This window comes from Aspergillus sydowii, assembly GCF_001890705.1.
Source record: "Aspergillus sydowii CBS 593.65 unplaced genomic scaffold ASPSYscaffold_3, whole genome shotgun sequence".
In the NCBI taxonomy this organism is placed as follows: domain Eukaryota; kingdom Fungi; phylum Ascomycota; class Eurotiomycetes; order Eurotiales; family Aspergillaceae; genus Aspergillus; species Aspergillus sydowii.
Window position 1 is genome coordinate 1628934 of NW_024467861.1, and position 15823 is coordinate 1644756.

A 15823-nucleotide genomic window follows, 5' to 3' on the forward strand; every position below is an offset into this window, starting at 1 on the left:
ATCGTATTAGTCCTATGGTAATTCCCCAGTATCATCATTTTAAAAGCCGAAGATATATCAATCCAACCCAAACACCTTCAACTTCCCACGCCACCACCTCTCCCACCTCACAACCTCCTCGGCACGTCTACTTTCCTCCGCCGCAAAAACTACCGCATGGCTCTTAACAACCTCCTCGAGCGCACAACCCACAAACTCCCTCTGTGCCTTCTCAACACTCCACCCCTTATTAATCACCGCCTCAACAGCACCCACAAAGCCCCTGGCCAGCCCGTAGTCGCCGCCCCCGTGCGACTCTGCTTCTTCGGGCGGTTGCTTGGGCACATGGATGGTACGCTTGTTGCCGCTGGCGAAGTCGTAGATCGAGATACTGGATGAGTCGTAGGTTATTTCGCCCTTTGTGCCGTAGATGCGGCCGCGTCGGACACATTGGGCTTCTGTGGGTGCGATCATGTGGAACAGGGCCGTTACCCCGGGTGTCTTTGTCGTTTTGCGGTTGTTGGATTGGATAGGTGGTGTGGTTGTGGTTGTGGTTGTTGAGGGGACGACGTCCCAGGCAAGAGTAACGACTTGGTCGTCCACGACGTCGTTGTCGGATTCGTAGACGCAGCGGCCGTACCATGGCCTCTGTTTGATGGTATCGTCATCTGTGGTTTCAGTGTAGTCTTGCCCTAGGACGGAGAGGAGGTGGGATTCTGCTTCTGTTGTTACGGGCCCGTTCGCCTTTCTATGAGGTTGGCCGTAGTTGTTGCTGTTGCTGTTATCGTTTGAGGGCAGGTGGTCTTCTATATCCGGGCAGACGATATTCACAGGCCACCCTGTCTCTCCCTTGTTTAGTTGATTATCCCGGTAGATGCGGATGGCGGAGTATGTGCAGTCCCGCTCGATGGGACAGGTTGTGCAATTTGTCGCCGAGCCCGCGGCCGCCGGTTTGCGCGACGGTACGAACTGCGTGAGATACCCCGTTGACGACACAGTTCGCAAACTGAGTCTTCTTTCGCTGCCATCTTCGCCAGCAGCGGGATTAATCGGCGCCTCAACCAACCAAACCAAAAAGTCGACATCGTGACAACTCTTCGTCAAAAGACTCCCATCCCCCTTCTCCGTCTCCCTCCGCCAATTCCCACGCACATAACTATGCGCAAAATGCCAATACCCAACTGGCTCAGCATGCTCAACGGATACAATCTCCCCCACGACCTGCTCCGCGCGGACCAGCCGCCGCAGAAGCAGATTGTGTGGGCTATATCGGAGCACATGGCCGATGGAGAAGATACTCTTGGGAGGAACCCGTTCGCCGGAATCCGACTTTGTCCATGCCGCATACACGCTTAGACAGTCATCTAGTGAGAGCGCCAGCGGTTTCTCGCACAGGACATGTAGGTCGAGGAGGTTCGCCTTTGCTATTGCCGAGAGAATGATGATGTGCGTTTCATCGAGAGTGCAGATTAAGACGCCGTCGACGCCGGTTTCACCACCAACGCTCTCACCTTCATCACCCGTACCGAGCCCATTTGGTGATGATGATACCCCATTGCTAGAATTTAATTTTGACGACTGGCGCTGTCTTCGCTTCGTCTCATACTCAATCCACTGTTCCCACCCCTCGAACTCTTCCCCGCCTTTGGGGTCCCGCTCTCCCCAGATGTAGTTCTGGCCTAGGGCGCGCCGCTTGTACGGATTTGGCTCCGCGACTGCGCCGATGCGGCCGGGGGTGGAGGTTGAAATTGCACGGGCATAGGCGGAGCCGCGTGAGCCGGCGCCGATTATGAGGAAATTAGGCTGTTTCATCCTCTCTCCTTATCTTGTTTGATATTATTTCTGAAGGAATGAGGAGCGGTGTGGAGGGAGAAAGGGGACGAGGGAGGGAGGAGTGCAGAAGGAGGGGTTCATAGATGGTGTTACATTGCAGAATTCCTGATTGGACGAGGACGATTTACACTACCACCTCGTTAAATAATTGTATAAAAAGCAGTAAATATAGTATTCTTCTTACTGGCGGGGGACTGGCTTTTAGTCCATCGCATAAATCTCCGTTTCGCCTTCCTCGTTCGCTGTATTCTGGACGTCGCTATACTCGGGCAGTTTCTAACCAGTATGTACGTTCCATTCAATATTAACAATCAACCGACCTTGTAATAACAGGTTATTTGCCAATGCGATCAAGCGGATGGTTGAAACAATGCATTGATGGGTAGTAAGAAAGAATACAAGCTGGTGAACAAAGTTAACAGCAAAGCAACAAGGCAAAAATAAGCACTGTTCTCATCGTTGAATCTTCCCAAATCTTGCTCCAGTATAGGCCCTCCTTATAATCTCCCGCTTAGGGTATCAAATTTTCCGTCCCTTTTTGGTACTCCTCGAGAACCTCAACTTGGTACTCATGCATACATGCCTGGTAATTCTCGTCAGAAAATGACCCTGGGTTGAGAATACCAGCCTCAAAAACGATCTTTATATCGTTTCTTATTTCCTGTCGTAAGTATGCCGGCCAATGCTTCGCGTAAAATCCCGCTATTATAAGCGTTTCAAGCTTCTCGAGTTGTCTGACCCTTGTAAGTTCACGAACGAAGGGCACGTCAGCGCCTAACTCATGAGTAAGGGGACGGGTAATATAGTCATCGTAGCAGTACGTATCAAATGCCACCTTAAGATTTCTGAGATCCTTTGCCTCCTCAATTAGAAAATCAAGTAAGGCCGCCCACCACGTGGCTTCAGAGCGCCGGCTAGGAGAGATAATCAAGTGTCGTAAAAGGTTAACTTTTAGCCGGGGGATTTGGTCGATGGCTGAACCATCGAGATCGAATATATTATTGCCGTACAAAATTGGAAGCGCCTCATTATGTATCTGCTTACAGGTTCGGAGTATGGCAGGGAATATTGATTGCTGATACCATATCCAAGCAAGATCTGGGTTTAGAGGCACCGCCTGCTTGTAATTTTTTGCTAGGGACTCGAGTGAAAGCTACCCATTCCTGGTTCGGAAAACGAGAAGAAGGTCATAAATTTCCATCCGCAGCTCGATTGGTAAGTTCAAGAAGAGAGAAGTTTGCGCAGGATTCTGTGGTGAGCCGGCTTCAGGCGAATTGGGAATACCATAGCGGCTGCGTTTCGACTCGCTTGTGCTGGTGGAAGTGTCATCACCAGTGTCGAAGTCGACAGGTGACTCAGTAGCTTTTCGTTTGACCGAAAGCGTCATTTTGATTAACGATAATGATGGGTTGAAGTTCAAGGTATACCCATGCAACAGCGCATATATGAATTTGGACATTATTAGGAAACCTCGGCCCAGTCAGGTACCTTCCAATCCAGGCGTATATCCATATATAATAGATACTGGCAAAGCATCACCAGCGACATTCAGTCCAGCCTTATGTTGCCATCTGAACCCCATTCTCCTTTAAATAGACCTCCAGCTTCCTATCCTCCTCCTCAAGATCTAACTCGCGACTCTCAGGCAAGAAGCAATAAACAATCATGCCCAGCACCGCCACAACACCGGCAAGATAAAATGTCGCACTATTACCTCCTCTCTCTCTCAGCGGCGTAAAGCACTGCGTGCCTACCGCAGCTCCAGTCCGCCCGAACGCCAGCGCAACACTATATCCCATCCCGCGCATGGCTGTAGGGAAGGACTCTGATGAGATAAGCCCAATGGTTGCTCCTGGCCCCATATGTCCAAAGGCGTTGAGGAGTCCGTATAGGACGACAAAGGCAGCCATGTGCTGCGAGAGTTTCGTGAACAAACCGCCGATTATGAAGCCCGTCACGGTATAGCCTGCAAACCCAAGGATGCCGGTGTTGCGGCGGCCGATGGCGTTGGTGAGGTATGCTCCGAGCACGACGCCGGGCACGGGTAGGACGGCGAGGATGACCTGCCAGATAGCCGTCGTTTGGATATTGCCGTCTTTCACTAAGGAGGCGATGATGGTGGACGACATAATGCTATTGGGGAAGTTGATGAAGTCGTAGAGGAAGAAAGCTGTGGAGGTTGTTAGAAGGCGCGGCCAATAACGGCGGACCAGGAGGAGGTAGAAGCGTAGCGAGCGGTTTTGGGGGCTCGCTTTGAAGTTGGAGTTATGATAGAGGGTTGAGTCAGTCATGAAGAAGCGCAGAAGCATGATTATGAAGGGGAGGATAGTTGCGATAGAGTAGATCGCGTGGAAGGTAATGTGCAGGTTGTTGTTGCTTGCTTTGAGGCAGATCAGGTAGATGATCATCAAGATCGGGGACGCAAGTGTTGCCATTAAAGTCGTGAATGAGACAAATACGGGACCACGGTAACGGCGTTGGAACTGTGACTGTCAACTGGATACTCTGCGATCACAAGTATAGTCACTTACGTCGTCCGACTCCTCAAGACCAGCAGCAGCGCTGGGGGGATACTCTCCACCAACACCAAACCCACAGATTCCACGCACAATGACAAAGAACCACAGCATATTGTAGGAAGGTTGCACCTGCAACGCCAAAGCCGCCATCAAGGTCGCAATGGTAACCAATCCCGAAGTAAAAACCAGCCCAGCCCGTCGCGAGACCATATCCGAGACATACCCAAGAACAACAACACCCAGGATCGCCCCAATGATCAATGAATTACTGATTCGGGTCTGCATCTCAGACGGATACCCGTTCTCCCCTAGCAGCTTCTTGAAAATGACATTGGTTGGATTGGCCAGCCCGTTCTGGAACCCATCGCTGAAGTTGGCGATATACTACATAAACGATATCAATAAGGATGGCCCACCTTGTATAGTAGCGGGAGAGAACTTACACAACTCAAGATGGTCAGATTGCTCTGCCACCGAGCAGGTCGGTACGGCTTCTCACTGAGGCCGATTTCATGATCCGTAACGACCGTTTTCTCGGTCTTGACGCGGTTATCCGACGGGGTTTCTGTGCCTGCCATTGTGCCTGCCATAGGTGACAAAGTCCAACTGTCGGGTTGTTCAGATTCTGAATCTCCATCACGGCTGATCTTCCCAGGCCCCGGTATTTAACGGACTCAGCAGGGTGCTCCACCGAAAGCTCCAAAGCCGAAGAGATAAAACCCGATGTTGTGATTTGTGCGTCGCCGTGGGAAGGTGGAGTGTCACGGCTTCGGGCGAGGGCCCAGGGACTGATTGATTTCTTTTCCGCCGTCTTCGGGCGCTTCCTTCTCCGCGGCCACACATACTTAAGTTGATGTGATGGGCCGGAGATTAGAAGCTAGCATTGGGCGGCTATCATGGTGCCAGGTGGGAATGTTGATATGGTACGTAGACTGGCTGGGCTAAGCTTCGGGGTCTCCACTTGGGCTGAAGCTTTTCCTTTCCAGTGTCTCTCGCAGACTGCCGTGCTGTTAGTGTCAGCTTATCACGTTCGAGAATTGCAAAGAACAAGACAAAGAGGTCTTACATAATTGATTGAGTGTCGACCTTCTCGTCTACGTCTTCCGGAGAATGTCCGGAGGAAGGAGGCCTACATCGATCGATTTGGATGGTTATGTCAAAAAGTTTTAATGGATAAATGCCTAGCCCTCTGTACAACATATCCACTATGTACATTACATGTTGAGTATGATAATGGTATATACTAACTGAACCTCGTCATAAGCTTTCCGTAAACCGACTGCCCCGACTCCCATCATAACTTGGGTGGCTTCGCCCCAGCGCGTCCGGTCGTTTGGGTATCGCGATCGGGCCAGAACCAGACGGCGGCATGGGGAACGCCATGGGCATCCCGGATGTCCGCGCGGTGGCTTCTGCCCACGTCGTCGCATTTGCTGAGCCTGACGTTGGTATCCGCGCGGGCGAGGGTCGCATCATGACAACGTCCTCTTCTGGTGCTTCGCGGGTGTACCTCGAATCCAGTGGCGCGCTGAACGGATTTGACAGCGGCGGTGGCTGTTGTGATGGGAATCCAGATCGCGGGATAACTGGTGGAAGAGTTGGGCTGAGGTCGGGTGTTGGGTCCGTGGGTGATCCTGCTTCCAGGAAGCTTCCGCCGCCATAGCTACTGCTGTAGTCGAAGTCGTCTGGGTGTATGCCTGTTGGAAGTTTGCGGCCGGAGACCTTCTGGAAGCCGCGCTCGCTTGACGGGGCTGTGCTCGCGAGGCTTTCTTCGCCAGTGGATACTTGCGACTGTCGCCAGCGTTTCATGAATGCTGGAGCGAAGTACGTGGCACCGAACATGCTGTCTTTATTTGAGTCACGCGAGACCATTTCTCCCCCCGAGGAAGCTGCTGGTCCGATAAGACCCCCTCCGCCTCCGTCATCTGCTAATGACCTATTGGCGGGTGAGCCGAAGAAGAAACCGGTCTTTCTGCGCCGTCGGAGCAGGAACCAGATTAGTATGAATACAATAGAAGCACCTGCTACGCCGCCAACGACCCCTCCGACTATTCTACCCCTGGTCTGTGGGCTTATTGAGCCAGACCCTGAGTCAGATGAACTATTAGAATCGGGTGAGGTTCCTGTGTTGTCTGAGTTCCTGCCACCGCCGCCACTACCACTATTGCCAGAGCCCCAACTGGAGCTAGTGTAAGAAGGTGAATCGGAGTATGAGCTATCTGATGTATCAAACGTATTAGAAGCAGTTGTAGTCGTAGGACTCGGTACCGATGAGGTTGGCATAGAATTTGTGGTGGAGTCGGTGGAGTCTGGGCTTGTATCAGAACTAGAACTGGAGCTGGAGCTTGTGGCAGTGCCTAAGACAGATTGCGTGCTGGTTTCAGAAGGTGACTGCGAAGCCATAGCAGTCGCAAGATGCAGGCTCGAGCCTATGAAATCGGGTGTATTGTTTGTCGAATCGGAAGGTCGGCTAATTATAGGATCAGATGCAGTGACAGTTGCAGCAGTCGGGGTAGAGTTAGGGTCGGAAGGAGGTAGCATGTTGTTTGTCGAGGCGGTTATACTTGCAATATCCGATGAAAGCGTACTAAGTATCCCAATAGCCTCAGTCGCGGCTTCCGACAGCGATGCTGCCACTGATGTATCGTCAGCCGCGGATTGCGTTGGGCTCTCTGTTGTTGCAACTATCTGTGTTTCTGCTGAAGTCGACTCGGTTGGTGATGGATCCGTCGTGGACTGTTTCGCCGACTCCTCAGACTTATTCCCTGTCTCTGTGGCGGTCTCTGTCGGCGCTGTTGCAGAAGTTTGTTCGGCAGAAGCCTGCGTGTTCGACGCAGTTTCGGCAGCAGCCGCAATTTGAAGGTTCGTCATTGTTNAAGTCGGTTCAAAGGCAGCCTCTGTGGTGTCTTTATCTGTGGCTGTACCTGTGACCGTTTCTTTTGGCGCCGCTTCCTCTGTGGCTGAGACTGTGGTTTCATCTTCAGTGGGATAGGGAACAATGGTGGTTACCTTCGTCACTTTGGTCACTGTGGTTGGTGCGTCTCCGGAATCTGTCGTTGCAGGATCCTTTACTGTATCCTGGTTTGAATCAGAAATGCTCGTCGGCTCAGCAGCAGGCGCTTTCTCATCCGTAGCCGTAGTCGGTATCGGGTCGGAGTCGGCGGTGACCATAGTTTGCGGATTGGCTAGCAGTGGGATGTTTGACGGACTATCACCCTGCTGTCGTTTCTCATAGAGATTTGTCCAGCCCTCATGTAGATTCTTGGGCCGTGTTGTCTGTCCTGGGATGGCATGTTGGTCACCAACTACCGTTGGTCCCTGGCCGTCATTTGCCCGTATATCTAACCGGTGTCTCCTCAGTAAACGTTCGTAACGGCCATGTTTGGAGACACCATGGCTGGTCATTGTGACTATTCACCCCGCAGGGCACGTGAGTGGGAATAGCTCGAGTAATAAGGCGACGCGACGCTGTAGAGTGAACTAATGTGGTGTGCGAGAATGGAACGAGGTGCCTGCCTGCACGACACTCGAATGGGCTTGTGATAAGGCCCGTGAACCGCGATACACAGATGCGATGCGATGCGAAAGGAGCGAAGAGCGAAGGAGCGAGTGGTCGTTAAGTCGGAGCGATGATAAGATAGTAAGAAAGTGGGTATCCAGGAAAGCGAGGTAGAAGAATCGAATTCGAATGAGACGTCAAGGAGCGAAGTGAACAATGCCTTTTGCAGGTAGTCGATTGAATGAGGTCAAGGAGCGGACATCAGCAAACACTAACACAGGCTGCCGACAAAGGAACTGGAGTTGGACTTGGAGGCTGCAAATCAACATGCGATCTAACCAAAGCGAGCAGTTAGTTTCTCGGCGACGAGGTCACGGCACACAGCAATAGCAACACATACGAGAGAATCGAATAATGATTGAAGCGAAGGTGTCAAAAGTTTCCAGACTAGGCCATCATGAATATTCCCAGCAGATGGCAACGACCGGTTATTCATTCCGTTCCGAAGTGATCCAGGTCTCAAGTGCCTTGTGGATTGAGGCTCCACGTTGACTCTGCAGACCCGAGGCTCTTCTTCTTCCCACTCCTCCCAGGTGGTGGCGTGCAATGAGGTCTGTCAACAGATGCCTCCGAGAAGAATAAGAATAGGGCCAACGAAGAGAAAGATGGGAGAAAATCCCTGGGAGGGCAGAGAACAGCGACGACGAGAAGCGAGAGAAGGAAAAGAGGAGAAGGAAGTCAGGAACAGGAAAGAAGCGAACACGAAAAGGCGGCTAAGAATAACAACACTAAGTGCTCCGTAATTAAATGAGATGACGGTCTTAGACCTGCAGACCCAGGCTAACTCTCTAGCCTGCCAAGCGGGTCTCAGAACGGTTTCACTCGCCATCTTTCTTGTCAGCCGGTGCGACACCACTGTCCAGTGCGCCCATGGTGAATCAACTGTTGTTGCACACGTAACCTGGTGCAGAAAACCGTTGCTAGAGCCCGAGACAGGCACCGCTTACCCATGGCTCGTCTGCCCGTGGACGTGTCGGTTCGAATCCAATGGGTTGGATGTTCTGGCCGTCTACCGAATTTCTGCCTTCCCCACCCCAAACAGTTCGGTGAGACACTCGGACGCCTGCAAGGGGCGAGTAAACAAACATGCAAGGTACGGCATTGTTATCATTTTATTATCGCCGAAGGACTATTGGGCTCGATTGAAGTCTGATGGACAACAGAATACTGAGGGTGTTGAGGTGAGATTAATGTAGATAGATGCACATTTTCTTTGCAGGGTAGATCCGTGATCAGGAATGGACTCTGTGGTATGTGACAGGTTGACAACCTGGGAGGAATGCTCAAACCCGGTGGCATTGGCCCTACTCCCGCTGTTTAGGTTTCGAACCGAAATGTCAATGACCAATATCCTATAGGCTGCCACTATCTACATGCAGGGCGGCCTTACCAAGGAGCCACATCGAGGTGGACGAGTAATTTCAGTCATCCAATTATACATGCCATCATCACCGCACCGGCTTCCCCCAAACCTACCTACCTAAACTACCAAACATGCACGCACCTCTAGACCCGACCCGTGCGGTCCATAATCCAAACAGACAGAATAAAACAGGAAAGTGTAAAGGGAAATTCAGTTTCAACGCTGTTACGACGAAGGGTATTAATAGGTCAAACGCCTCAAAACGTCTCCAGCTCCTCACTGACTTCGCCCTCAGCAGGGATCTCAAAGCCTTCCTGTTGTAATCGTCAGTGTCGTGCTTTCTTCCCTTGGGTTCATTCCGGTTGGCCCACCTCTGTCGAGTAAAGGATGCCCTGGATGTGCTTCACCAGTGAGTCATCATCCTTCTCCAGTTCTGGGTCCGCCTCAACTGCGTTCTGGAGCAGCAGCTCAATATCCCGGAGCTTAGCAAAGTAGAAGTCGCGCTCCTTCTCCAGACCACCAATTGCGTCCTTGGTCGAAGTCAGCTCTGCCTGCAACGCAGCCACGCTGGCAGAGGTGGCTCCTCCTGCAGCACCAGGTCGAGCGCGTCCGACGGTAGGAGTGGTTCCACGGCGGGCACTGCTAGCAGAAGTCGCGCCAGCCCGAGAACCGCCCGTAGGGGCTCCTCCGGAGGCCTTTCGGCGAGCGAGCGCATCGTAGTCTCCGCCCGGGTAATGTTGGTCCCAGTACTTCTTTGTCCACTGGAGGAACTCCAGGTTATCCTGCATGCGGCATTTAGAGAGTGACTCGACGGGGATCGGCTTATCGACCTGGTGGCGCGCGAAGACGTCTATTGAAAGAGAAACAGATTAGCCATCGATATCCATCTTCGGAGCAAGTTTGGCATACTCTGAAGAATCTTGAAGTTCTGAAGATAGGCGTATTCCGTGTTGACGTTGAATTTTACCCGGGACATGGGGACGTCCACTATGAAACAATTGTATCAGTTTCGCCAGCGCAAATAACGTTGTCCGCCCGCCAACGCTCCAAGGTAACTCACTGAATATGGAATCGAAAATCTGACATAGTGCAGCTCTACAAGTTTAACGATCAGTAAGCTGCCCGCCAAAGACCCTCTATCTCCATTGACACAATCCAAAGCCACCAACGAGGACAGTTGCAGAGCAAGGGGTTCGCTCATACCCGGTTCCGCATTGTTCGATCTTGGTCAAATTCAGCTGCAGCAGGTTGTTAAGCCATGCCAACAGTTCTTGCCTGTTTCCGAGATAGCGTTATCCGTCAGTATCCAGTTTCAAAGTTCTCGCATATCGATAAGTGACCGGGGGGTTAACGAACCTAGATTCGCCCATGGTGGGGTAGGAATTCGGGGAAGGTAGAGGAACGAGAGGGGGATCTAAGGATGGGCAAGAAAGATTGGCAGAAGACGAATGTCTCTAGTTTTTATCAGGAGATTCCTGGTAATCTGTGTGTTGGTTTCCCGTCTCAGACGAGTAAATATGAAGGTGAAGATGGGTTTATTATTGTTGTTGTTGGTTTCTGTCGACAGCAAAACCCACTGGACTGCCTTTGTTGACGCTAAGCCCCTCTAGGCCAATCACCGCCTTTCCCAGTTCAGGCGATCGACACCTCAGGCCGCAAGGCTTACAACCACTGCTCAGTTAACTAAGTCTTCTGCCCTTTATTTTCGAGCTGTCTACAATTTCATAGTCATAATGTGAAGAAAACGAAATATATTTTCAACGCCAAGAGAGTATCTCTATCGCTAGCCAACCGAAAACAAAAATCCAACTGATAGATAAGGCAAATGATCTAGCAAAATTCTATGACTTTGCCTCTCAGATCCCGCACGAGAATTCAAAAGATCTAGTGTAGATGCTGTCTACTCTTCCAACAAATCTATGCCGTCTATGCCATATCCAAAGTCCATAATAACCGCACGGGAGTCCTGGCTTGTAGCAAGGATCCGTCTATAATCCGACTTCACACTCAACATCCAGCTGGTAGTCCAGCCGGGTAGATCAATCGTGAGCTCTCCAGTCTGAGTGTCAAAGACCTTGACGCTCGTATCATAGCTCCCACTGACAATCCGCTGATTCATGCTATCGAGGTGCAGGGACCGGACCAACCCGGTGTGACCCTCGATCTCTTTAACCAGTTGGCCGGAATTGGCATCGAACTGATAGATCGCCTGGTCATTTCCACCAGTGAGAACAGTCCGTGCGTCGTCGCTGAATTCGACGCACGCAAGGCCCCTATCCTTGCTAGCAAACTCCTTGACACACAGACCAGACGAAACGTTCCACAACTTGGCGACACCGTCTCCGCTGGCAGAAACGATCAGATCGCCACGTAGCTGGACAGCATTGACCGGTCCGCGATGGCCGAGCAGGCTTTTCACCAGAGCCCCGGTGTGTCGATTCCAAACGCAAATTGTGTGGTCCTTGGAACAAGAGACGATATAGCGATCATCAAAGCAGACGTCCAGCACACCAGCTGTATGTCCCTCGAGGCGGCGAATTGGTCGGTAATCGTTCTTGACATCCCAGACAATGCAGGAATAGTCAGAAGACCCGGTAACCATGATTTCATCGTCAAACTGGAGGCATAATACAGATGCACTGTGGTACTCATCTGGTCCCTGCTGCGGATCCACAATCTCAGCGACAGGAGTGGGTGGAGGGCGAACGGTAAGAAAGGGCGACTTGCCCGACGCCTGCTGTTCCAGATCCTGAACCGGACCGTTGTAGGAAACATCTGCAGGAGGCGGCCCAATAATCTTACGGCACGGCCATGGGTAATGAGCGTCCCAGACGCGGATTGTCCGATCACGGGAGCCAGTAATGATCTTGTCCCTACAAGAAAATGAGCAACGGGCCAGAGCAGACGGGATATCGGTCAACATACTCATCGAACTGGACACAATAGACGCTGTCTGTGTGCCCCTGGAGGTAAATTGCTGCAGCTTTGCCCTCCTTCCACCGATTCTCCAAGGCACGGCGGACGAGATAGAGCTTCTTCCAATCCTGATTAAATGTATCCTTGCTCAGTCCAGCAGAGGGGCCTTTCTTAGCACCAGCATCTGCGGAGCGGCGTTTACCGTAACAAGTGCGGAACGCATGACGCCAAATATGCTGGGAGGAGGCCTGCTCACTCCAAGCACGTGAAACCAAGCCACTACTCATCAACGACTCAGGGTCGAGATATGAAAGAACCTGAGACATGATTTCCGTGGGAAAAAAAGCCAAGGGGTCACGACGAACGAGGTCCGACTCGAAGTCCGAAAAATCAGCACGATCCTGTAGGACGATGCCAATGCCACTCTCCGAGTCTGGGGTCAGCTTCACCTGCTCCACCCTACGTACCATTTCATTCTGAGCCGCTGCGGCAGCGCGAGCGGCAGCACCAGAGTAGATGTGGTTGGGCAGGACTGGAGGCTCCATTCCATTGCCGGGAATTGGAAGCGGAATGGAGAAGCCGTGAGGAACACTGTTGCGACGATCAAAGTTATGTTCCTGACCATCGTGTGTAACCCCATTATAATCGGCATGAGTGTACGTGCGCGATGACTTGTCGCGAATAGTGACTGACAGGCGGCGACCAAGCGCGCGCAGTCCATCCACCGGATGGCGGAGACTCGAAAAGCTCTTTGCCCCGCGACGCCGATGGGCCGGCTCGGGGAAGTGGTTCACATCTTCCAGAACGGTATCTGCCATAGCATCTCCCGAGTCCACAAGGGACAAGTCATTCCACGAGTCATGTCCCAATGCCGAGGTCGAGGTGGTAGATACAGCTGAGACGGTCGCGACCCGCCTTCGGGGTTTGAACGATAAGGACGGGCGATGCCGGTGGGATACAGTCGGGGTATTATCTCGCGGACCCATCGTGAACAGGAATAACGGCCGATTTGGCGCGATTGAGGTAATTCAAGCGGAGAGCGAGTTGGGCGATTTCAGTAGCGGATGTTGACAAGTGCCCCCTTTTTTACCCGAACCCGAGCACGAGTCGAAGGGCTGGCGTGTTTGTAAAACAAAAGCAAGGGGCGGTTAAGCTCTGGTAGCCCGGGGGTATCAAAATTAAAACAAGGAAATAATAAGTAAAAGACGTTCGAGGGTTGAGAATGGTCGCCTGGAAGGGGTTGGTATAGTAATGAGATAAGGCGACCGAAAAATACCCGATAACAATAACAGCACCAATTAGAGGGGAAAAGAGAGAGCGGAGCGAGGGAAGAATGGAAGGAACAGACGAGAAACAGAATACAAAAGAGAGAGGAGAGATGTCAGGAAGTTAAATCAACGCCCGAAAAATGTCAGGGAGAAAAACATGCGTTTTTAGTTCTGACGGGGAAGGCCTGTGAGAGAAAGCCCGGGGCGGTGAAGCCTTTGCCTCCCAACCAACAAAGACTGGATGGTGTGGCGACTGCGCAGAAATTGCGTGCAATCAGCGTTTAATAATGGAAACTTTTGTTCGATCTTATTTGTACACTGTCAATTTCCTCAATTGGTTTTCCCTGCAATCCCGATTTTTCCCCCGGGCTCCGCAAGAACAATCTTCATGTCCAGCAGATCGGTCCCCCATTGTTGATCCACTTCCCCAGACTGCGGCGCCGAGCACGAGCCTGAGGAGCGGGTATCAACAATGCGCACTAAGACAGTAATATGGGGACCTTCTGGGAGAAGTACCTTGTGCTCTCAACATATAATAGATTCCGTTCTACCACTTATACCATTTCTATCAATTCTGTAGACTATGCAAACGCCTTGTCATATCCCGTCATTGTAAACCGATAGTGCACATCTCCCTTTTTCATCCGCTCCATCGCTTCCTTCAGGCCTTCGCTGCCAATCTGCAGTTCTTCCACCCATCCCTTCAGCCCCTTGTCAGCCGCCAACTGCAGCATATCCAGCGTCTCCTGTCTGTTCCCAATGTGGCTAGCTCCAATCAGAACACCATTGGAAATCAGATTCTGCGCCTTGATGACTTGTCCCTCCTCCTCAGGGAGTCCAACGCTGATCCATCGACCATGAATATCCATCATGGAGAGGTACTTCTCTAGATCAAATCCCTTGGAAGAGTTCGCGCAGTTAATGATTATATCGAAAGAACACAGATGAGGCTTCTCCCAACCCTCTTCTGCTGTCGCAATGTAGCCATCGGCTCCCAGCTTTCGCGCATCCGCCTCCTTCGCCCGCGACCGGGAGATCGCCCATGTCTCTGCGCCCAGAGCTTTGGCGAACATGACACCGAAGTGCCCAATGCCGCCCAAACCAACAATGCCGACCTTCTTGCCAGGTCCGGCGCCATTGCGGACCAAGGGCGAGTATGCGGTGAGCCCGGCACAGAGCATTGGCGCGACGAGGTTACTCTGCAGCGACTCGGGAATGGGAAAGACCCAGTGCTCGTGCGTACGGACGTGCGACGAGTATCCACCCTGGCTGATAATCCCAGTATCGGGCCACTCAGCGCCGTACGTGTCGATCATGAGCACCGGGCAATAGTTCTCGTTTCCGTTCTTGCACTGCTTGCAGTCGCCGCAGGAGTATGACTGGGCGCCGACGCCGACGCGCTGGCCCTCTTTGATCAATGTCACTTTGGGACCAACGCGGATTGCACGGCCGACGATTTCTGCTCTGTCAGCATTGGATGTTTTCTTGCTCTTTTGTTTGGCATCTTACCATGTCCGACACAAAGAGGGAATTTTTGGGATCCCCATCCGCCTATGACCTATTAGCATATCTTGTTGTCACTGACCGTGTGAACATACCGCTAATTGTATGCACATCGCTACCGCAGACACCGCACGCTTCTATCTTGACGTCGACGTCTATTTTGTCAGCTCGATCCGATAGTTATCATACCGCGATCCACATACCATAGTCGCCAAACGGCTTCAATTTGAACTTCAAAGGCGTTAGTTACTCGAGGGGTTTCCTGAAGGACGGAAGTGCGGCATACAAAGCGCTTCTTAAAATCTGTATAGGTATCCGGGCTGTCAACCTGGAACCCTTCGGCTTCTTCGGGATACGGCATGTTTACTTTCGGGTGAGACTGGGATTGAGACAAAAAGTTCAATTGAAGGACTTTTCCTCGGGCACAGGCCGGTATTTATCTCCCGTTTGGAGTCAACTCAACACGAGATAAATTTTACTTTTCTTCCCCAACAGAGTGGGGTGGAATTAATGGCAATCTCAATGCCACGGTGATGCCAAAATCGGACCAAACTGGTAATTCCCATGGCACTCAAGCTGCGCATTGTTTCATTGTTGCTACTTTTAGGGTTCTGGTCCTTTGGTCGATAAAGGCCGGGATGATCAGGATGCTGTGACTTCATTGACAGACTGATTATACAACCAGGACGGGAAGATACATATCTACATCTGGTCAACCCGGCTTTTATCGACCATGCTTTTTTTCGTCTCCCGTTGCAAAACCCTTGATGCTCACGATCAGCCCGGCCTTTATCGATTCTGACATTTACCCCTCAAGTAATTAAATGCCTTTTCACATTTCACTCATGATAGGTGGATGAAGTTCGACCGTAGTCCGGGCCTG

At 51.7% G+C, this 15823-nt stretch overlaps 7 protein-coding genes across 7 annotated transcripts; 1 reads left to right on the top strand and 6 right to left on the bottom strand.

Annotated features, from left to right (window-relative positions):
- Nucleotides 1–57: 57 nt before the first annotated feature.
- ASPSYDRAFT_198587 (Gfo/Idh/MocA family protein) lies at nucleotides 58–1791 on the bottom strand (the record flags this gene model as incomplete). Its single annotated transcript, XM_040843758.1, has 2 exons — nucleotides 58–1483; nucleotides 1559–1791. 2 exons carry the CDS (start codon nucleotides 1789–1791, stop codon nucleotides 58–60), a joined length of 1659 nt encoding a protein of 552 aa, XP_040704725.1.
- A 532-nt stretch (nucleotides 1792–2323) lies between these two features.
- Nucleotides 2324–3199, bottom strand: ASPSYDRAFT_29442 (uncharacterized protein; the record flags this gene model as incomplete). The annotated part of the gene is made up of 3 exons (XM_040844648.1): nucleotides 2324–2726; nucleotides 2857–2946; nucleotides 2970–3199. 3 exons carry the CDS (start codon nucleotides 3197–3199, stop codon nucleotides 2324–2326), a joined length of 723 nt encoding a protein of 240 aa, XP_040704726.1.
- A 172-nt stretch (nucleotides 3200–3371) lies between these two features.
- ASPSYDRAFT_146973 (uncharacterized protein) lies at nucleotides 3372–4909 on the bottom strand (the record flags this gene model as incomplete). Its single annotated transcript, XM_040841670.1, has 3 exons — nucleotides 3372–4295; nucleotides 4344–4715; nucleotides 4775–4909. 3 exons carry the CDS (start codon nucleotides 4907–4909, stop codon nucleotides 3372–3374), a joined length of 1431 nt encoding a protein of 476 aa, XP_040704727.1.
- Nucleotides 4910–8177: 3268 nt separating this feature from the next.
- On the top strand, nucleotides 8178–9317 carry ASPSYDRAFT_779287 (uncharacterized protein). The gene is made up of 2 exons (XM_040850914.1): nucleotides 8178–8629; nucleotides 8702–9317. The coding sequence occupies exons 1-2, from the start codon at nucleotides 8454–8456 to the stop codon at nucleotides 9084–9086; spliced, it is 561 nt and encodes a 186-aa protein (XP_040704728.1). The 5' UTR covers nucleotides 8178–8453; the 3' UTR covers nucleotides 9087–9317.
- A 193-nt stretch (nucleotides 9318–9510) lies between these two features.
- On the bottom strand, nucleotides 9511–10623 carry eb1 (microtubule-binding protein BIM1; the record flags this gene model as incomplete). Its single annotated transcript, XM_040851850.1, has 6 exons — nucleotides 9511–9567; nucleotides 9625–10103; nucleotides 10163–10240; nucleotides 10314–10348; nucleotides 10457–10528; nucleotides 10610–10623. The coding sequence occupies 6 exons, from the start codon at nucleotides 10621–10623 to the stop codon at nucleotides 9511–9513; spliced, it is 735 nt and encodes a 244-aa protein (XP_040704729.1).
- Nucleotides 10624–10907: 284 nt separating this feature from the next.
- On the bottom strand, nucleotides 10908–13599 carry ASPSYDRAFT_42742 (F-box/WD repeat-containing protein). Its single transcript, XM_040846511.1, has 2 exons — nucleotides 12179–13599; nucleotides 10908–12126 (listed from the first exon to the last, which is right to left on the bottom strand). Exons 1-2 carry the CDS (start codon nucleotides 13153–13155, stop codon nucleotides 11154–11156), a joined length of 1950 nt encoding a protein of 649 aa, XP_040704730.1. The 5' UTR covers nucleotides 13156–13599; the 3' UTR covers nucleotides 10908–11153.
- A 197-nt stretch (nucleotides 13600–13796) lies between these two features.
- Nucleotides 13797–15730, bottom strand: ASPSYDRAFT_42743 (NAD(P)-dependent alcohol dehydrogenase). The gene is made up of 5 exons (XM_040846512.1): nucleotides 15227–15730; nucleotides 15144–15171; nucleotides 15036–15095; nucleotides 14947–14988; nucleotides 13797–14896 (listed from the first exon to the last, which is right to left on the bottom strand). Exons 1-5 carry the CDS (start codon nucleotides 15299–15301, stop codon nucleotides 14019–14021), a joined length of 1083 nt encoding a protein of 360 aa, XP_040704731.1. The 5' UTR covers nucleotides 15302–15730; the 3' UTR covers nucleotides 13797–14018.
- Between the last annotated feature and the right edge of the window lie 93 nt (nucleotides 15731–15823).

What these genes read in the sequence shown, in the direction of transcription:
- ASPSYDRAFT_779287 (XM_040850914.1), top strand. Translation starts at nt 8,454, where the DNA reads ATGCCTCCGAGAAGAATAAGAATAGGGCCAACGAAGAGAAAGATGGGA. An exon ending in ATAACAACACTAAGTGCTCC is followed by an intron (nt 8,630 to 8,701) that starts GTAATTAAATGA and finishes AGCGGGTCTCAG; the next exon opens with AACGGTTTCACTCGCCATCT.
- ASPSYDRAFT_42742 (XM_040846511.1), bottom strand. Translation starts at nt 13,155, where the DNA reads ATGGGTCCGCGAGATAATACCCCGACTGTATCCCACCGGCATCGCCCG. An exon ending in TATTGTGTCCAGTTCGATGA is followed by an intron (nt 12,127 to 12,178) that starts GTATGTTGACCG and finishes ATTTTCTTGTAG; the next exon opens with GGACAAGATCATTACTGGCT.
- ASPSYDRAFT_42743 (XM_040846512.1), bottom strand. Translation starts at nt 15,301, where the DNA reads ATGCCGTATCCCGAAGAAGCCGAAGGGTTCCAGGTTGACAGCCCGGAT. An exon ending in GAAGCCGTTTGGCGACTATG is followed by an intron (nt 15,096 to 15,143) that starts GTATGTGGATCG and finishes CTGACAAAATAG; the next exon opens with ACGTCGACGTCAAGATAGAA. An exon ending in CCCTCTTTGTGTCGGACATG is followed by an intron (nt 14,897 to 14,946) that starts GTAAGATGCCAA and finishes CTGACAGAGCAG; the next exon opens with AAATCGTCGGCCGTGCAATC.